The 22,459-nt window shown below is 43.1% G+C and overlaps 1 protein-coding gene across 2 annotated transcripts in view; it reads right to left on the bottom strand.

The window, feature by feature from the left end:
- The window catches only part of Carpa (Carbonic anhydrase-related protein A), a 233,638-nt gene that overhangs the window by 13,207 nt on the left and 197,972 nt on the right, over positions 1-22,459 (bottom strand). For both annotated transcript variants that reach the window (XM_076792854.1, XM_076792855.1), the window contains exons 5-6: positions 17,351-17,446; positions 11,831-11,897 (exon numbers count right to left, since the gene is read on the bottom strand). In XM_076792854.1, coding sequence (XP_076648969.1) covers positions 11,831-11,897; positions 17,351-17,446 — 163 coding nt within the window. The remainder of the gene's footprint in view (positions 1-11,830; positions 11,898-17,350; positions 17,447-22,459) is intronic.

The raw sequence follows: 22,459 nt of genomic DNA, 5'->3' as shown, positions 1-22,459 counted from the left end.
TAATGGCCGAGTACAACTTTTCTACTCACGATGTTATTTAATACGTTGGGTACCGGCGTCTTCAAAGGTTCTACGAAATCAAAGAAATTTATCGAATGCAATCCGAACCGAGTCAACACTCTATTATTCGTTAGTGGAAACACTTATAGAAATATAGAAATATAGAAATATAGAAATATAGAAATATAGAAATATAGAAATATAGAAATATAGAAATATAGAAATATAGAAATATAGAAATATAGAAATATAGAAATATAGAAATATAGAAATATAGAAATATAGAAATATAGAAATATAGAAATATAAATACCGTCATTATTATTATTAAGCATTCGATTATAAGTGTATTTCTATATTTCTATATTTCTATATTTCTATATTTCTATATTTCTATATTTCCATATTTCTATATTTCCATATTTCTATATTTCCATATTTCTATATTTCCATATTTCTATATTTCCATATTTCTATATTTCCATATTTCTATATTTCCATATTTCTCTAGATCTCTAAATCTCTAGACCTCTAGTTTCCTATATCTCTAGATTTCTATATCTGCAGATCTCTAGAACTCTAGCTTACTATGTCTCTAAATCTCTAGATCAGATCTCTAGTTTTATATATCTCTAGGTTTCTATATCTCTAGATCTCTAGACCTCTAGTTCCCTACATCTCTAGATTTCTATATCTCTAGATCTCTAGACCTGTAGTTTCCCATATCTCTAGATTTCTATATCTGCAGATCTCTAGAAGTCTAGCTTCCTATGTCTCTAAATTTCTAGATCAGATCTCTAGTTTTATATATCTCTAGGTTTCTATATCTCTAGATCTCTAGACCTCTAGTTCCCTACATCTCTAGATCTCTAGACTTGTAGTGCTCCAGATCTCTAGACTTGTAGTGCTCTAGATTTCCATATCTCTATATCTCCACATCTCTAGATCCCTAGATTTCGAGATCTCCGGACCTCAAGTTTTCTACAGATTTCAACATCCGCGGATGTCTACGTCTCTAGACCTCTAGCTCACTGTATCTCTAAACTCTGTAAAATATAACACATTACCAACACGCATCTCGTCCACATCCCACAACAGCTCACCAACTCAACCATATCAAACATTACCACACAAAAGCCATCAAACTATTCCAAATCTTCAGCGTAAACTCGAATCAATATTTCTAGAAGCCCCTAATCTGGGTCTCCGGTTGCCAGAGCGTTCAATTTCGATATCCCGGGCAAGGTTGCGGTAGGTAACGTGAATCACCGTTTGCGGGAGACGCCGCGAACGGTCTTAGTTTGTTAAAGGGCAGGCCGGGTCGTAGACAGGGCCTATAGCGGGCGTAACAGTTGTCTGTGGGTAGCTATAAAATACAATTTCGAGAGGAGGGTGCGCGGGGGGTGTGTCGGTTTAATACCGCGCATACCTGGCGAATATTTCATCTATTATCCGCATTTCGTAGGCACGCTGGCATCCGCCTGGCGTTGCGGGACGCGTGCACAGTGTGGCCCGTGAGCGAATGGTTGACGTGGCACTGCCAAGCGTATGGCAGCGTTTCTCAAAGCATCGAGCGGTCATTGTTGGTGGTCTGGATAACGAAGGGGGCGTTTCGAGGGCTTTGTTCGCGTACAGGGGGTCGGCATTCAAGAAATAAGACCGGTTGACGCGCGTCCAACCCCCTCGGGCACCGGGAGTTAACATGATGGTAATTAGCGAAAGCTTTGACCCGCCCCTGGACCCCAGTTGCGATCCCCTAAGTTGTCAACAAACTTGCACGCATTAGTAGAAAAAATTAGCGGTCGGTAGGTAGGGTGAATTTTTTTTTATGAGGTCGCAATGCCCATTTATCTCGCATCCCCTTTTCTGATTAGTCTTGGGGGTGTACGACGTGATTTTATTTTGCCAACGTATGCAAGTATAATTTTTTAATTTTTTTTTGGACTGGTGTAATGAAGGTGATGCGAGCTGGTCCTTGATACGAACGGTTGATGACAGATTTGTGGAATATTTTTTGCCCTCCAATTTAAAAATGTTTTCAGGAAAAATATTTGTTTAGTATTCGGTAATTCAACTGTTAATGCATTCATTACAGCCACTCATAAAATAACAATCTGCAGCGAACAAATGCAACTAGTTGTCGGCACGGCTCAGGTATTAAATTACAAATAAAAACGAGAAATACATTTCGCTGTGCCATGAATGCGATTCATAAAGTGATCTATTTCTCAATAAACATAAAACATCATAAACAACGTCGGAGGAAGCGATGTAAACGTTGAAATCTCGTAAAATGTAGCCACTGACAGCTATCTAGTTACAGTTCCGAAACTGTCGTAAAATTTCGTTAGCAGCTGCGAATTGGTAGAGCAACACTTGATTCGTTTCGAGATGATAACGTGTTCCAACATTCGAGTGGCAGGGTCATGTCATGATGAAATCCAATTGTTTTCTTTCGGTGTCCTTGTTCTGTTCGTTTCCATTCAGAGGCATTCTCTGAAAAAGCCATTCAAATGAAACATTAAATAAAAGTTGCCAATACGTTTTATTATTAACAAACTCATCCGATTTTAAAATTTGAAAAACCTACGGATTTTATGCTTTTATGACAATAGATTAAATGTATAAAATTTATTTCTGTAAACAACAGAGCCGTTTCATACACATTAATAAATAAAAATTAACCCTGTATTGTTAGTAGCATTATCAACAGACATTAAAACAGTTTTATGGACGCATACATGATGGGATACAATTTTCTTCTTTTCCTTTTTGCGTTTCGTTTAAAATTAACGACCTAATTACCTTACTAAATTAATTATACTTATTTTTAAAGCATAATGAATATTAAAAAAGAGATATTAAATTTTTTCCATTCAAATCTTTCTATATATTATATATTTCTGTGTAAATATTAAGTAATTGGTACCCCCACAGTAATTGGGTCCCTCACCCTAGTCAAACTCATTACTCAAATATTTCTACAAGTTGTTTAAAGCTATTGTTCCCCGAATGACTGTACGAACGTTATATGCATAAATTGTTTACCGATACAAAAAAAAAAAAAGAATGCATAGGGCACAGAAATTATTCCGACAGCCGCATTCAAGATCCAGCGTTTCCGGTTCCGAAACGTGGCCATTCCCGCGTAAATCAGGGAATTTCAATTCATTGCACGCGGCCTGTTCCGGGCCGTGAAAGGGCCGCGGGTAAGAAAACGGCTTGGCGAGGGGGCCGCCGCGGGACAAAAGCTCGCCATTAGTTAGGCGAAACAAAGTGGAAATACACGTTGTATGCATGCTCTACGTGGCATCTCTGACTCGCGCGTCCGCAGATAATACGGCCACGGTCCTTTTCAGCGCAAAGTGGCTCGGAAAGACGGCGGGACGGATTTTTCTGGTTCAGATCCGTCTTCTTGGCCCGAATACCACCCGGTTGCTCATGCAATCGTGCAACCCGCTTCTGTATTGTCTCCGAGGCCTCATCCGAACACTGTAACCGCGGAGAAGACGTCCGGCATTTTCCGATTTCAGACGAAACTGTTTCGTCATTGTGGCGCTAATATTTTATTTATTTTATTCTTGTCACTTGACTTTTACAACCAGACGACGTTTCGCGCAGACGTTCTTTGACAGGCGAATTTCTGATTGACGCTTATTGATGTCCGGAAATTATTATTTTCGGACTCCGATAGTCGATCGACGTTAACGCGAATGTTTGATTACTCGATAGCGAGCAGCACGATGTTGTGAAAAATTCGACAGATAATTGTCGCTGTAATTGATGTTGCTCGAGAATTGACGATCAGACAGTCATCGTTGTCGATCCTGATGTCGGACAAAAATAGTCTGTCCCAAAAGTAGACTGTGGGTTTTATGCGTTTATGACAGAGATGACTGCATGCAATACAGAAGTATGTAGGAATGTTGTTGTATTATTTTGGATTTATTAAAATTATGAATAGAAGTTTAACTTGTTTACAATGAACGTAGAAAACTTTTATTCTGCAGTCCAGCGATTATTAGAATATATTTCGGTGATTAATAAAAAGAGGCGAAATCGTCTGCGTAGCACAACCGTTAACACAAATGTTCACGCAGTGTGCCGAAGCAGATTCGCGTGGCACGAACGCGAGAGGCAAGAAGCCATAAAGAATTTTATATTTGCTTCCCAGCGACGACAAGTAATGCGTCGTATTTTTCATTTCACTTTGGAAAATGCGCGCATAGACACGCAGCTGTATTCATGTTCCGCCTCGGCGGCCTGCCTTATTTCATCTCGCTTGTTTCATTGTACCTATATATTACCGGGCCGTTTACGATGAAAGATAACGCAAGATTCTAGTCGTCCTCGAGCGCGAACACAAGGAAAGAGTCGAGGAAACTGGCCCCGCCATTTTTCATTCGGCATCGACTTCATTGTACCACTTCGCCGCGTCTCTCAAACGAACCTATAACCTCCTTTAACCGCGCCTTTCGGTGGCGTTAAAAAATCGACCGGGCACTCCGAAAAATTTATTCGCAGATAAACTTTATGCCAGGAACCGTTCTCTGTTATCGTTACTTCGCCTCATTGCTATAAATATCACTGCTTGTTTCACAGTCGCACGATTCTCTTCTGTTTTCACGAGTGCGTTTGAAAGTGTATCTCAGCTGATCGAATATTCATTGGATATTTATTATCTTCGAAATTGTCACGGACGGAAGCAGATATTTATTCGACTCTATGAGTGAAAAATACGAAAATTGTAATTTACGCGAGACAGATGAAGATCGCAATCTTGATTTACAGAATTAAATGTTTCACACGGCTGTTGCTGTTTCGAGCTGATTGAAAAGATGCGTGGTGAGGGTTGATGGCTGTTTCAACGAGCCAATCGAAATAAAAGGCGCACTCGACGCACACAACGGATTTCGACCGGCCGAAACGAGGAGTTTATTGCGTGTACGCGTGTTACCCGGTCGGACGGTGCGTTTGAATTAAACTGATTCATAAATATTAACACTGGGTGTTTACGTTGCGGCACACGATACACCGGGGACGCTTATATTTGATCCAGAATGCACGCGTATCGCGCGGCCGCGACGTAATCTCTCGACAACGATGCAAACTGCATGCGCGCGGCAACGTGTACTTAGGCGAATGTTTTCTTACAGGGGACTGCAACCTGACGACTGTAATTGCCGCGAGAACTTCGGTCGGAACCGCGACTAATTCATTGTCACCTCTAGGCTACAATTTCTGTGAAACAAAAATTGTGTCAATTACGAGAGCACATTTCTTAATCTTTCAACTGTTTTTAATTTCGAAGTAAATGCACAGCATCCGCAGCCTAGTGGTCTCTTTCGAAAAGAATTCGATTTGAATTATTAAGTATTTTTACTCAATCGATTCTACCCTTGATCGAGTATAAATGTTCTACTTTACATTTCTCGTTCGTTTTCTTTTTGTTTTCAGAATTGTGTTTTTAGCGATGAATTGTATCGAATGGACGTTCGAAAAATCCTATTAAATTTCGCAATTTGCGTGCGGATCTGTCAGCTGTATCCAATCTTTCGAGCGGCGGCCGGATTAGAAACAACAGCATTTAATTCTGTTTTCGTTTCATCTGGAAGTGTTAATTAAATTCTCTTTGGCTGATTTCATCTGCGAACGGGAGAACGGGAGTCGACAATGGAAACGCACGGATTTATTCGGAGCAGTTACATGTCTGATGACGGTTAGGATAGTCTGTCGAAAATGGTACATTTCAGCCAATAACGTGAGAATTACATTTTAAGGCAAGTGGTAACGGGCATTTCGTGCATAATTATTTAATGCGAATTCGACAAGACTGGAGACAACAGTATCAGTCCGATAAATAAATTTTTCTTAACGGTTCTGATAATTTGATCGTGTTCCCTTCGCATAATTCCCATTCACGAGCTACCCCAGACGTCCTCGCCGCAGACCTTGCGAAATCACTTGGCAGATCTCTCTGTCCTTTCTCGAGGGTGCACAGCAAAATGGCGGGCGCAAGCAGCGAGGCAGCCGTCGCGGTTGAAGACCCAGAGCAACCCATCCCCGAAAACCGGAAGTGGCGCGATACAATCTTGCTCTACCGCTGAAATTTCGCAATAAATACCAGGAAACTTTTCGAGAGGGGGCTATTGTGTTCGTCAGGGCCCGGTTGGTAAACACATCGGGGGCCGACTATGCCAACGACAATGGAATACTTAGATCCCCCATCCCCCGACTTCGCACTGGTCCGTCCTGCGCGCCTATTCCTCCATTGTCTCATGATTTATGTGCCGTGGTCGCGGTGTCAACAGGGTATTGATTAAAATGCACACACACAGAGAGAGAGAGGGGAAGAGGGAGAGGGAGAGCTAGGTGCGACGTGTGCACGCGGATTTCTGCACGGAACCCCGTTCGCCTCGGCATAACGACATCGTTGTCCCTTGTAAATCGAACCCCCTGCTCCACCCATGCGACGTGTTGATCATGTTTCGCGGGATAAAAAGCTGTGCTGCCGGGAACAATTGTTCTGGGCTCGCTGGTCTGCTGCTCCGATTGTTAGGCTGTTTTCCGGAATTTTTCGAGGCGAACGTACCGGGTATTATAATTTCAAACTTGGTAGGGTTATTAAGCAACGTTCGTGGAACGTACTCTAATGTTTTTAAACAGTGATGAGCAGTTTATTCGACGCCATAACGGCGTGAATAAGAGCGTTGGAACAAAAAGTTTATTTCTGGTGAATGTGGTTCTCGTTTAATCACCTGACGCATAAAATGTGCAAGACAGTTTTTAATTTTTTATCACATGATATTATTATATTAGGTCGTCCCATAAGTTCGTGCCGTGTATTTGAATGAAAATGTATTTGAATGAAAAACCGCAGAAATTTTATAGCGACGGTATGATGTCTTTGCCAAAAAGGTCAGAAGAGGTTGTGGAATGAAAGGATGATTACATATTTTATTTTTAGAATTTAAATGGTACAAAAGTAAACGGCACGAACTTATGGGACGACTAATTAATTTTTTCAATTGTACGGAATAATTGAAAACCGTTTGGTAAAAACGTGGGAGGTACAGATTCTAAGGCAAATCAGACAAATTTGAAAAATGCAGAACCAATTTCAACCACAAATAATTCGAACTCATTTTGACACTTTGTCTACCGGTAGCCTGTTAATAGGATTTTCAATAACTGCGCTGTACCAAAAGGAAGCTTAAAAATCATATTCTCTATAGTAGTCCTAAGCATTGTTATTGCTTTCGGAGGAGCTATTAGAAAATCCTGGGACTTTCAAAAATGAGAAAATAATCGCCGATGGATAATGTGTTAATAGAGGTCTCTTACAAAATAAATAAATAAATGGATGTTCCGAGGTTGGAATAGTGAATCCTCAGCTAGCCAGACACCCAGGCCACTCACACAGGAGAGACCCTCCGGGAGTATCGACACGCGTCTCGCCACCAGGGTTGAATTCTTTCTGCACGTTTAGCCACCCCCTAGGACCCAGCAGCCTCCCTGGGAATTTCTCGGACGTGTTTACCGTCGCCGCTTCGTGTTATGATTTCGCGATGGTTTTGTTTCCCTGTCTTGCGGAATCTCGCGCGCAATCCCGTCGCAGATTGTTGTCCACTTTCACGGGACATACTGCGGTCTCTGTTTCCCCTCTGCTCGTGGAACTTTGATCAATATTTTATTGTTTTCGGACCGAGTTCCCAGGATTATATACTCCTTCCCACGCGTTTTAGGGCCGAGGAGTTTCCTTGAGGAGTAATAAAAGGACGATTTATTTTTGAGACTAAAATTGTAATTGCACAAAATTTTATACACTTACTCGCATTCATTTTCAGCTCCACGTAACATTTTTCGTTGACAGGAACAATTTTTTTGAATAAAGAATCGTTAATATTTAGACACTTTATGAAAACTATTAAAAAGAGACTGTTACGAGTTTATTTATTGAATTATTCCACAAGCTCTTTTTATGATTTTCAAGCTACGATCGTTGCAGTTGTCTTCAATGTCTTAGTTCAATTGGGCGAAGAATCCCAGAAAAAGGGTTCTAGCAAAGTTCTCTTAGAAATTAAGAATAATACTTCTAACGATTGAGGGATGATTTACTATCCCCCTTTCGAGACAGAGAAATGATCTAAAATAAAGATGCTTTTGCTACACAAACTTCTCATTTTCAGTACCCACTTGGTGATTGTAGTATTAATAAATAATATTTCAAGCAAAGCAAACATCATTCTCTTTCACCAGCAGGTTATTGACACCCAGAGATCCGCTCCCGAGACATTCCCAGAAAAGAAAATCCCAGTTGACACCGCAGATCCCCAACAGCAAGAACCCTCCATCTCTCCGGAGGTCCGTGGCCCGGAATCTCCGTCGCGATAAGAAACTTCTGACAAATGAAAGCCACGAAACCCGTTATCACCCGTTCGCCACGAGGCTCCCGGAGAATCCTAATTGCCGGCTAAAATGATATTTCAAGTCAAACAACCGAACCGCCGGCGCTACCATCGAGCAACAAAATCAACCGAGCCCCGCAAACTAACTGAAACAACTATCAACGCGCTGAATAAACAAACAAACCCCGTGAATCAACGATGTCTATCCGCGATCCATTATCCGAATAAATAAAGTCCGTCGATCTCGGCCTTTCATTACCGGCGACAGCTCCTCGGGGTGCCCTTGCACTTTCAACTCCTACGTTCACCTCTCAACAATTTGTTAATAGACAGCGGACTTAGGTAGGTAGCGGTGGGTGCCATTTGGAGGAGCAGAAAAACGGAAAAAAAATGTAAGAGTTTCATTGTTTTACTGATGGCAATCGCCCAAGCATTTCCGCCACTCTGTGCCTGCGAATGATTTTTAAAGAAATGATTACTCTCGAAAAAGACCAAAACTTAATTATTAGACTAGTTTTAAAGCGGGGTACAGCGTATACTCGATGTATGTCCACAACACGGGTGCACCCAGGGACATATAGCGGGTAGAAGATACTATTCTTTGATACACACGGCGAAGCTTCTCGGCCCCTCACGGGGAATACCCGTGCGGCAGTGGGGATAGTTCTGGGACTTTTATCTGCTAGATATTTGCGACATGTACCGAGTAAATACTGTATATACTTAAGTCTTAACACTCCGAAGTTTCGAGCGCTGTGCCCAGCGTTGCCGCAAAAAGGCCCTCAAAGGAATCGCATGACGTCATATGCTATAAGCCAAACAATTCATTAGAAAACCGAAAATTCATACGGTATGGAGCGTGTTGCCAGTATCGCGAGCCTCGACTGAATCATATTCGTGTAATCTTAACAACGATCGTCCGAAAGACTCGAGAGAGCCGCCATCGTCGTCGTGAACATTAAAAACTTAATCGCCCCGGCCCATTCTTTTTCACTTGTCCCACCCACACTATGCCCCAGGGCGTCCCACAATATCGAGTCCCGTGACGAGATAAACTCGCCCTTTCGAGAAAACCTGGCACGGATACTCGCTGCGGCGAAGTGACTCGTTACCTTAAGAGAGTCATTTTCCCTGCCGCTCTCTCTCTCCCTCTCTCCGTTCCTCTCCCCAGGCCGCTTCTTTTTTCCACCCTCGACTTTTCACCCTCTCGAGTCAGCGAGTCGCGCGAGCTCAACCCCTCCCTCCCCCGGCCTCCACTCTTCCGCCGCAGCAAGGCAAAGAGGCACACTGCCTTTCCTGGCACCATTTTATTTATTATCCGGGGTTATCCCAGCGCGGCCAACTTTCGCTGGAAAGGATCGCTGAAGCGGCCCGCAAACGGTATTTGGTGCGTGAACCCGCGTATTCATCCCGACCGTCCCCACGTTCCGCAACCCCTTGCCAACCCCTTGGGCCCCGCTTGTTTCTTTCTCCCACCACCGTCTAAAAACGCCCGGGCTTTTTCGCCCCCTAAACGTCCCCGCGCAGCATGTAGGTCTTCTCCGCGAGCCTTTTGATGGTCCACTAATTGCGCCCGCGGTCTTTCAGCGCACGCGACACTGAATCGACTCGCGCCGGTTATTTTTCGTGCCAGACGAGTTACGAATTAGTGCACCGGCCTGCATTCAGGTGCGCTTTTGAATGGGCCAGGTGAATACGTGCGGTCAGTTTCGGGGACACTTTGAGAAATAGGGTTTGAATTCAGGCTATAGCGTGTCCCGCGGTTTCACGGTGGGTTTTAATGGGGATCGTGTTCCCGGATAATGAGGGGGGTTTTGAGATTGGATGCTGCGGAAATTTTTCGGATGATTCACGGCGTTGGATTGCCACTTGGATGATTGCAGTGTTTGCTGAGGGGTGACTCGGCATGGGCTTGAGCATTTCAAAATAGAACAAAATCGAGGAAACTTGTTTAACACTTGCTTCGCTTTGGACAGCTAAGATCTATCTCGATTGTTGTTATTTTCAATATTCTATTTTCTAAATGTTTTACTTGGGAAGCTGCAGTAGGTAAACCATTGTGCTCATTCAAACGTGGACCTATACAGGCGCAAACAAAAAAGTTGTGGAAAGTAACTTTTAATATTTTCCCCACGTTTCCGACCAATTGCAATTTTTCCACTACCAATCCTAACCTCTCGAAAAAATTGAAGTCGTTTGGTCCAATCTCGAGGAAGTAATTGCCTTTTGAAAAGTGTTCGAATACGGCGATTTCCCTATATATGTCGCCAAGGTCTGGATGATAAACGTCGCGGAATTATCCCCACTACATCGGGGAATACCCCGTGAGGGGCCGCGAAGCTCGAGAGGCGTCGGACACCGAGAAGTGTAAACATAATGTCACCTGAACGATACATGACGCTGGTAAGACCCGTGTTGTTGACATAAATCGAGAAATCACTGCATAACCGTGACAGCCTTTGTGCTGCGTTCAGTGTGCTCTCGTTTTCTAATCAGTTCTCACGATTTCGCGATCTAAAGACGTCGTTTCACGTATTGATTTAATCGTCGTCAATCCTTCTTCTATAAAATTCATTTAAAAGCCGTCCCTGTCTAATCAGACTAATTTCATAGAGTATAATCTACGCGTTCCCGAAGTTAATCATTCGAAGTCGGAGCACGAGAGATAACAGCACAGCTCGAGTTCGATCGTCCGTAATTCGAGTTCGGACATGAGAGTAGTGTGCAATTCGTTTCTCCTTAGCCTGGATCGAGCTTCTTAACCAGGACAGAAATCTCCCCGGAAACCGCGAACACGCGAAACGCACCGGCTCGGCAGCACGTAATAGGCACGCGGAAGATAAATCGTAATCATTATAGTGCGCGCGGCCTGAACGAAACTATTAATATCCCATCGCGCAGACGTTAACGGTATCGAGTTGAAAGCCTGTATAACGCACGAGGATATTCTGAGGCAGTGCTAATGCGTAAATGTGTATTGATAGTCCGCGGCACCGGAAGTGCCGAAAGACGCGCGCATTAAACGCGTGAATTACGGTCGATTATCGACCGCGGGCCTCGTTAGCCTGTATTTTCGTCGAACGTTTCCGGCGTTGGTTCGCGAAACCGTTCAATTAACAGTCGAATTCATTTTCGACTTCACTAACTTCGTTGTTCAGAGGTTGTAACCGCGCATCTTCGCAGGTCGCCGTGACTTCTCTATTTATTTTGTATTTAAATTTCTTCATCTCTAGGATGAGCAGAATTTGGGAACAGAAACAGATGGGACCAGAGTCGCCGGATCAGGGGAGAAAGTTACCCCCTCTCTGCCGGCACCGGATCAGTCGCGTGACATTGCATCGAAGAGAGGAAGGGGAAGGTGGAGTGGGGAGACAAGTCTTGATCCGGCAACTATGGACGGGATCTATCGGATCGGTACTCACCGCGGTGCATGACGTTGTTGAACGCGCTGGTTATGACCCGGAACTCGGGATTCAGCGTCTCTCCGAGCTGAAACAGACGGCAAACGAGACGCTTTTGAGTAACCAGGACACAAGGACGCGGACGTATCGGCTAACCTCTCCCCGCCTCCACATTCTACACCCTTAATACGTTTTCCATCGATTTCCCATGAAAAGGGGTTGTTCGCCGCTGCTAAGTGCACCGGCATAAAGAGGTGAAGGCGAAGAGTCGTTTCGAAACTTCTACACTGGCCGCCATTAAAGGTAACCGTAAAACCCCTCGGCTAAACCGGCAGCCAACTCTAAAGTAACGATAAATAATAAAAGCTCATCTGGCCATCGCGTCGGATCAAGAGTTTCCCTGTTTCCGTGATGGAACGGGCCACTAGCTGATCGTACGCAACCAGTTTTAACGGCGTTCGACTTCGTCCTTCTCTCCCTTCGCCCTTATACCATTCAACGTCTTCGTCCCATGCGCTTCAACAGCCTGTTCCTCGAACTCTGATCCCTTCTTTGCGACCGACACTGTCGTCTCGTGAATTCATACCAGCTCGTGGGCCTCTCGTTACTCGAACATCGACCATGAATACTGTCGCACGGAGACGTTAACCCTGAAACTTGCTAAGGGCGAAGGGAACGGACCCTCAAACCCGCAAGCTGAAAAACATTTGAGCGGTACTGGCCTCTTCATTAGTAGTCGACTGCGGATTTTTATGCGAAATAAAAATTGTCTGTATTAATTCGGACATACTGGAGCTACTGTTTATCTCCTCTCTTAATCATTTTAATCAGCTGAAGGTAATGCAACAGTATCTTTGATTTCTTTCAATGCTTTTGCAATGGATCTATTGTTAGGAATTCTTTGAAAATTGTGTACTGTCGCTTCAGTATTAATACGTTCAGATAAGGGTTCCTTAACAATTTACCTACTGGAAGCATAATAATAAGTAATAGTAATAGAACTGTTTTGTCAATGCAACAATTTTTCTGGCGTATCAAAAACGGCTGTACAATATTTACTCTCGAGATTAATTAGTTGCGTGGTGCTCTATTTACGTATACCGTTAGATCATAAGATTAAGTTTGAATGAACTTCCACGCAGGGGGCGTTTTCATAAGTCTTGTTAGCGGAAGATAACAGAGCCGCGCATAGTTTCCTATAGTTTCCGATCGAATTGTTGGACAAGAACTTCGGAATAAATTAAATCGCGAAGGCGTGGCCGGAAAATTAGGATGCCCGGCTATCGATCCGCGCGCGCGTATTTTTTTTTTCGGTCCCCGAAAATCTGGAAAATTCATCGGGGTTATCAGTTTCCTGAGTTTATAACGTAATAATGGTCGCCAGCTCGGCGAACGGTCGCGCGGACCTGTCAAAGATGTCAAAGGTGGCCCCGTAATTTCATAAACACGCGACCGGCGATTCTTTTATTTCCAAGCGATATGTGTCGACGTATTTCAAGCACCAATTTTGCCCCCATTTCTTTTTTCATTTTCATCTGTTACGAATTTTTTAAAAATTTCAATAAAGCGACAGCTGCGCGGCCCTCCCCGCGTGTGCGTGCGTGTGTCCAGAAGCTATCGACGGCCGTGCGACTGAATTTGATTTTTATTCCATTTTAAAAACTGTTCTTTTACAGCGAAAACATTTTTCACTGCCCCCCTCTCCCTCCTCCACCCCCCCCCCGCCGGTGCCAAATTTCATCGAACCGGAAGAAGCAGAATATTTTATCGACGGCAAATTAACGTCGAACGTGCTCGCAACAGTGTTCGGCCGTTTGTGCGGGATTTAATTCATCCGAAAACTATCGGAAACCGAATTTCTGCTTTCAAATCGAACAAAAACTCTTTCAAGGAATGTTTCCCTTTGAAGCGACAAAATTTCACGACAATTCAATATCAACCTCCGAAAACCAATAGGTCATCTTTTTTGACAGACGATGTTCTCCAATATTTTTATGAGAAAACAAGTACAAGGAACAACGTCGGCAGATTCTATACATTTACGACGAAAAGGGAGGAAAATACAAAACTTAAGAGATCGAAAGAATTTAAGACTATTATTACATATTATCAAGTGAATGATGCTTTGAAAAAATGTTTTAGCAGAAGTTGTTCGGTACGGAGACGTTACGTGGTAGAAATATTTAGTGCTGCCAGTTACAGTGAGCGAGATGTCAAAATTAATTTAAGTTTTATGTGATAGTGCGTTTCTAGACGAATTCAACGAGGTCACTAGTCATTTTATTTCATGGGAGGTTGTAAAATTGTAAAAAAACCGAATAACTTCCTCATTATCCAATGATTAACTATTTCGACTTGTACTATTTTTACATTAATCTAATAAGACGAGGAATAGCACAAAAAGGACAATTACAGTGCGGAGGGTGCTTGTCGAGGGGGTAGAGGGTGTCTAAAATAAACCAAGGAGTTAGAATTTATTTTTCAATGTGAACTCACCCCATTTCGGTTGTACCGATCACCCAATACATTCAAGGAAATAGATTTAGTGAATAATTTCCTTTTAATGCGTCTGTGGAGTCTCAATGAATTTTTCTTTAAAATTTTGCATAGAATTTAGGGGTAGAAACAGTGTGAATCCGCGACGGCATCAACGAGCGCCAATTTCAAGGAAGAAGTAACGCAAATCAACCGCGAGCAGTTAGCACAAAAAGGACAATTACGGTGCGGAGGGTGCTCGTCGAGGGTGTAGAGGGTGCAACTGGTGAAAATAACCGGGAGCTCATTTAGGTGGTAGATTGTTCGAGCAACGACAGCGAGCTACCAACTCATTTGGATCTCATCCCTCAGACATCCCCGGGGGTATAATCCGTTTGAATTACAGCCGTCAACACGGGCCCTCCGCCGCGACACACTTTTACGATCCGCCCCTGCAACGAGGAGAGATCGAGCACCTGTTAAAGGTCCACGGGATCCAGCGCGCGTTTGCGGCCGCTTTGGGATCATCCGGAATTCTTCGTTCGGGCTTTTACCGGGCGGCCGCCGCCCGCGCGCTCGCATTCGTTAATTTATCGCAACGGGTACGCACGGCCCCATTGGTTCGATAATTTACCGCGGCAGCTTCGTTTGTTAATTTATTCCAGCCACGGAGCCCTGTTAATTAATTCGTCCGGTGCCGCGGCGCGCGCGCCACTGCGCCGGCGCGAGCCTTGTCCTCTAGTTTCGGTTCCTGCCCCGAGAAGTCGGTCCGCGATACGAGCTCCTCATTGGCTGAGAGCACCGCTTTTGTCTTCAAACGGTACTTCAACTGATTGTCTTCGACGCCGTCCAAGGGAACAAAGGTATTTTGAAGAAGTTGCTTTCCTCGCTTCGACATTTTGTAAATTTGGAGGACTCTACAGAGTTCGAAATTTCGTTTTCCATGATCACTTCAATGCGACCATTTAGAGGGAAGATTCCCCTTTACAAGGATCTCTCGAAAATTCATCTGCGACTTTTCGTTCCAGTTTTATTGTAATGCAGACCTCGCCCAGACAAACCATGTTACAAGTGCACAGAATATGCAGTCTAACCATGAGCTGAAATGTGGAATATTAATGAAAACTTGTATTCCTTCTAACACTTTATGCAATAAATTTTGCTAAAAATATTCGTGCAAATGTAACAGAATTTGTAGATTTTACAGCCTGAAAATGGTAAGTCAAATGGTAAAGTCATGTTTCTTCTTATTGTTTCGTCCATTTGGTCGTACCCTCAAGATGTTTTATTTCTTTGCCGAGAAAATGCATAATTTTATACATTTTCGAAAAAGATACGGGAGCTTGAATAAAGATTCGAAAGAATAACATAGTCCTCGGTCTGAGAACAGTTTTCGTGCCACTAACGACGCAAAAACGAATGTGCGCCGAGCGGTGACGGGCGTCTTTTGTCGGGGTAAGCGTCTTCCTTGATCGTTTCCGAATCATTAACCAAAATCACTCTCCGCGGGCCGCGAAATTAACGACGCGAAACAAACAAACCGCGGCGAAAAACCGGGCCGCCCGGAACCGGTGAAAAACCATCGACGTCACGCGACAGAGATTCCCCCGCCTTCATAAAACATGCAATAGGTTTTGTAACGGTGCACGGTGTTTACTTTCGGAATAAATTTCGAAGTTCCGAAGGTGGCGTCCGTTCTCGGCGTCTTCCGGTTTCCTCGCCTTCGCGGTCTTTTAGCTCTGGGCGGCGCCCGTTAAAATGCGCGACCGTGAAACGAAAATAAAGAGAAATATCACGGGAACGCTGGAACTTCGTCGGGTGATTGAAAACGTACCTTGTAATGTTCATCCTACACTCGTTTCATTTTCTAATTGTTTGTCCCTATGCAGGTAACAAATATCTTCCAATACCGAAGTGGGAGAAGAAGCCTCCGAAATTTTTGATGGCACAATTTTCATTTTAAAATTAATACAGTGAATTCTCGATATATGTCAACAACACATGCCCGAGCCGTGCTATGTTTACACTCCTCGGCGTGGTTGGTGGTAGTGGGGATAATTCCGCGACGTTTATCATCCAGGCTCTGGCGGCACATATAGAGAACTCACTGTGGTTCGAAAAAATCGTGGATCAACTTTCGAGAGGTCACTTTAAAGAGGAAACCTCCCTCTAGATGGCCACGTTGAAGTGATGGTAGAAAAAATTATTTAAAGTCTGTGAAGACGTTCGAACTTGTTCATTTTTCAGTGATGGAAACACAATTTTGAAATCTTCTGTGCCGCAATATTCATTTAATTAAATCCAGACCTCGTCGTTATATGTACAGAAGAGTTGAATAAGATTCTAAGATTCTGTTTTAAACAATCGAAGCTCTAACATACGAATCAATTTTTTTCACGTTTCTAATTTTCATAAACTGACAACAACAACATATTTGCACGAAGATCCGCAATCCAGTCTTCAGTGCGCAAGAAAGAATAAAACTGTAACGCTCTATCTAAAGACATAGTCACCGCACGGCGAAAACAGTTTCACTTCCAAAAGCAAATCGTCATCTTCCGCCCAAGCAATCTCCATTCAAAACATCCCTTTGCGTGCTCCGCCATCCAAAACAGCCTTATAAATACACGAAAATCTTAAGGAGCATTCCGCCGTTCGAAACAAGGAATAATTATTCAAGCTCCAAGTCGGAGACGTCGAAAGACTATTCAGAAATGTTCTCTGAGGTACAGTCGCCTTTGAAACGATCGAACGAATCTGCAGAGACGTCGAGAGCCCGACGAACTCGAACCACGTCATCCCACCGGAACTGTCCAACAAACTGCGACCCAGTATTCTGTATGATAAAAAATTTTTTTTCTTCTATTACCAAAAATTCCGCGAGAAGAAAAACCGACAGGTTCGGCAACCTTGTTCGCTGGATCAGTTTCGCGGGCGACTGTACAAAGTTGCATAGAACCGCAACCGGTCCTCGCGGTTGGAACGTGCAATCGTAACAACTCAAAGGTCTGGGAAAGTACCCCTGAAATACTTGGCGCAGGTGGAAAAGCAATTTCGTCGGCTTACCTGGACCATTAACGAGATCGCGACCAGGCCCTGACTCTTGTGCCGCGCCTCGCTCATGTTGTGATACAATTCCGCGTTGAAGCCGAACACTTGTATCTGCAACAGAACATCAGACACAGCCTGGAATTATTTCTACGTGTAATCGGGTCGCCCCCGTCATGCTCGTATTTCCCGCCGCGTAATTACGTCGACAAATTTCGTCTTCGCACGAACGAATTCCGGCCACCGACCGGTGGCGAAACCAGGGGTGGGTGAACCAGAAGGGTGAAAAGGGGGCGGGACGCTTTGTGCACGACGATATATAATACCCCGGCGGATCGTCTTCCCGAAATTGTGCTCCCCCGCCGGCACCGTTTCGTGCGTGTTGCCGCTTTCGAATGAATTAATCGTCGACAGATTTGAAAGGGGCCCGTGCTCAATGGCCCCGATGATCCCGTAGATCATGCCAGTTAATTCTTGAGCGGCGGGCACCGCTAGCATGCTCCCAGCTTGAGTTTCCATCGCCACGGATCCTACGATTCCACGGAATTTCAATCCCCGTTGATTTAAGAAAACGCTTCGCTTCATCTCCGCGATTCACCGGCAATTTTTAACTGTTCTTTCGGATTTGTAATTTTTCAAATTGGTGTCGTTTCGGGTAGATTATGAACCGAATCTGGACTTTTCGTTTTATTCTAATATGGAGTATTATTCTTCGCAGTGATTTTTTTAAAGTTTTTCAATCGAAATCGTCAAAAATAGCATGCATACAATTTATTCAGAAAATCGCGAATTTTCAGGTTTGCGCACGTCCTGTGCTTTGGTAGCATTACTAATACAGTTTTAACTGGCGTAATAACATTCTGCAGAGTCTCCTAAATAAGATGATGTAGTTTAACATAGTATATTATTAGTACGGAAACATGTCACCTAAAATGTGCCAACAATTGACCTATGTAGGCAGATTTGTAAGAAGGAATTTGCTTTTCAATAATAATCTGAACCAATTTTATGTAATTTGTAATAGATCTCCGAAATTTTGCCCCTCACGTTATGTCTTCAATTTTCAGTGAATATCTCCCGCTCCTTTCCCGTTTTATTAAACGTGGAATATTACATTTTGATGTCGCCGCAGGTAAGTAAATAAAAATCGAAGCGTGCATGTCCATTAACGTGAGGCTCCGCGATCGGTTCATTGTGTCCCACGTCGGTAATAATGAAAATTCTTCGGGGACATTCCGTCGGTCGTTATTTTTTATGCAATATACCGCGATCCTTTATTAAGAACTTTATTTCGATAAAACGAAGACACGAAGCTTCTGCCTGGTACGCGTCTTATAGGTATGGAGGATCGATAAGGATTCTTCTATGCATTCTTGAAGCTGTATCTTTTTTTTCCCTCGTAAAACGAAAACTCGACGCTTGTTGCTTTTTTCCTCCATAGAAATTTCTTTACGCGAATATGAGTAAAGAATCTTGTGCTTGGAATCTGGTGAAACGAAAACACGAAGAAAGCCACGGGAGCCTTGATGGAAATCAACAACCGTCCTGGAACGTTATTGTAATTTTCACACGCTTTAGACTAATTATTACCAATTCAAATTTTTACTTAGACTTCGAATATACACTCCTCTGATCAGTTTCTGTTTTTAATTCTTTTTTAAGAACTCGCAGGAATCCGAGGGTTAATCTCCTTGTCATTTTATGCATTTCTTATAAAAATGAGGAGACAGTAACAATATTTAAGGAATTGAAAGAAGCTGTTACATTAATATGAACTGAACAAAATTGTTAGGAAAATAAATGTTTATGAAGGCCCAGCGCGTTGCGACTGACGCAGAGAATTTTTATTTTGCAGAAAGATCCGGAGCTCAGCGATAATTGAGGCTTTCCGCGAAAGTCGGACATTCGGCGACTATGCAAGTTACATTCACGAATTCATGGAACTTATCGTCGCATTCACGTTTCCCTAAATCCTTTCGATTCGCCTCTATCCCCTTCGAAAGCACCCGGCCGCATTCGTCGTCATAAATTCCAACTAGCCTCTGTATATCTCGCATCTTCAAAGCGAAGCAATTCGTCTTTCGTTCTTATTTCGTGTTTCGCCGGCGCAGCCCGGTAACTCAGGTACTCGGTTAGAATTTTTAAATAAGCCGTGGACCGAATGCGGTGTGGCAAAACTAACCTTTTTTTTCAAGAAATCGAATAAACAAATCTCGCCGGAATGAAACGAAGGGAACGTGTCGGCAACCAAAGCTTTAACACTCTCGAAATAACGTGTGCATTATGACAAAAAACATTCAAACAGTGACGATAAGTAATCGGCATTTTCATTTGATTGTCGACAATGTCTAAAAGTTCTTGAATGTCATTTTTATCGTATTAAAGGTGCAGAAGAATTAAGTCGTGACTCTTTCAACATAATACCGTTTGTTGTTAATGTTTTTTTTTTATTTTTGAAAATTAGCACCACATAAAATAAAATTCTAGCGAACCTTGTTTGTCTATCGTCCACGAAAATAAATAGTCCAGTAATAAATGACTTAAATTATGGCCGTCTACTCGTTCCAAGATGTCGATAGTAACCAATACAAGCATGGAAAAGGGCCGTTAAACTTTAATGTCTTGAGGGTGCTTAACGGTGCAAGACTGTTCAGTTAACTTATAGGTTCGGTATAAATGTCATTTACAATTGTTTGGTCCGAAAATACATGTAACTGTCAAGATAAATGAAATCTTACAACGGAAAATTAAACACACCTGATTCACAGTAGGATTCCAATGAAGATGGCACTTTAAAGTACTTGCAGAACATTTTAATGAAAATGGTACTTTATAGTGACCGTACAACATTTTAGCGAAAATTTGAACAGAAATGGTACTTTAAAGTATCCTTACAAGATTCTAATAAATAACTTAATGAAAATGATACTTTTGTACCTGTACAATATTCTAATGGAAATGGTACTTTACAGTACCCGCATAATACTTTAGCGAACATTTGAGTATCCCTACAGAATTTGTGCAATTTTTTCCCAGGTTCATTTCCATGTGATCCTTTGGGTGGAGGTCTCCCCTTCCCAATGACATGTAAAAAGTTGCCGTGCCATTTTTTGTTCCGGTATTATCGATTTGTCAAATGAGCGACAGAATCTCCGTTTAACCACGTTAAGATAAAAGGCGTAGGTAAACGAAAAGGTAACTTTTGACCCAGGATCAGGTTCGCATGACGAGGTCTCTCTCTCTCTATCTCTCTCTTTCCACCGGTAATGGCATTGCCAGGGCACTTCCGCCAATGCTTCGGGCTTGTTGAAATGCCTACGACGCGACGAGTCGTGGTTCAAAGACGTCGTCGCGAGGGCTGTTGCAACGCGACATCGAACAGGTGCGACGAAGAGGGTGTAACCGGGGGTGGCCAGGGTGGCGAGGTCGGAAAGAGGGAGATAGACACGGCAGATTGCCGAGGATGAGCGTAAATCCACTGCGCCTGATCAAAGTAGGACCCCGACGCTACTCGGAAGATTCCCCGCATCCTACACGGACTTCCATCCCTTTTCACCCCTAACCCTTCAAGGCGACGTCGAGGCTGCCTTCAACCCCCACGGAATTATCCTTCCGTTTTTCTCGGCGCGAAGGAAATGCGGACTTCTGCTAGCTTCTGCTGGTCGAAGTCACTGTCAGCCGAGTCGCGGGGAGATGGATGGAAAATTAAGTGCAGGGTACGCCCTAAGGGGTTGCTGGCCCTCGTGTTCACTGTTAGCCCTTGTGCCAATAACCGGCTACCTTGTATCCGACTTGGTTTTGCTGGTTTGCCGTTTCACTTTTCGCGGTAAAGCGCCCTCGAAACCGAGCCCTGGTTTCTGCAGCAATTTTGTACTAGTTTATTATTCCGATTTATTTAGGGTTGAATTATTTCGGGTTTCATAGTCGTTACACTCACCCCCATCCCTCCCCATGTGTCATCTGTTATATTTTTCATTGCTTCCGAAGGGGCAGATGATTTATTATTCATGAACGGTACGATATTTTATTTTAGTCTTCTCTCGCTTTACCATCGTTCTTTTTATATGTATCTTATCATTCCATAAATTTATATTTTAATTTTTTCGATATATTGTCTTGTGCCGTTTTTAAGGAAAATAAAAATAAAATTGCGAGCACACAAAAAATTAACAGGTGATGTTAATTTTTGGAACGAGAGCATATGCTTAGTCGTGCGTATAAGCAGATAAAAATGGTAAAAAAGTTGTTTTTCATAAACAGTTACAAGGGTAGTATATTATTTCGCAGCAGTTCATTACGGTTTTAACGCGGGCGATAAACAGATAAACAGCGTTTTAAAAATGTTTTCGCGGCCTCGTCGCCGGCCGTCGGAAAAATCCGTTTAAATTATTATTGCGCCGCATTATATCATTCCGGTTGATATTTTGTTAAAACCGACTGTCCAATGGAGAGCATTTTAGTGGACGTCGATTAAAACACACGGTGAAAAGTTCCCCTCCGCCGCCGCGACGGGGTATAAATTGAATTTTATAATTTTCCATCACCGTGAAATGGCACCGAAAAGCATAGACCCCGAAGAGTGTGTGGATTTAATTAAATTTTCGGTAGCCGTGTAATCGAATCCTAGTACAACTGCGATTACGAAAGTCGTTCTATGTTTAATGCCCTGCAGGGAAATAGTAAATGCAATTTAGAACGTCCTGCGGCGCGGCTAATTTATTGATATCGAGCACCGCGTAATTTTGCTCGGCTGCTAATAATGAACGACAAAATTTTAATGAACCGCTCCGCGCGACAAATAAAACGTCACAGTGTGTGAAAAAGTTCGCTTCACGCCGCCGGGAATCTGAAGAAACCGACATCTTCAACGGTGTGCACACTTCTTTTTGAAAATTGTAAAATTTTCAATTACCCAAATTGGGTTCGTCCTTCCTTTTGATTTTCTTAATCTTTACCGCAGAAGGTTAAAATAAAAATAGAAAGAAATAAAATTCTCCCAAAATATTAATTCCGATATTTTCCATTTGAAATGCGCCAGTCTATGAAATACCGCGACAACCTTGAAATTCCATTTCCCTCGATCAGATCATAGTTGCCAGATCTGCTGACCGAGAAGAGTCGAGGACA

The sequence above is a fragment of the Halictus rubicundus genome, chromosome 8, assembly GCF_050948215.1.
Source record: "Halictus rubicundus isolate RS-2024b chromosome 8, iyHalRubi1_principal, whole genome shotgun sequence".
Taxonomy (NCBI): domain Eukaryota; kingdom Metazoa; phylum Arthropoda; class Insecta; order Hymenoptera; family Halictidae; genus Halictus; species Halictus rubicundus.
Note: the sequence above shows the minus strand (reverse complement) of the source record. Positions and strands in the feature narration are given on the sequence as shown.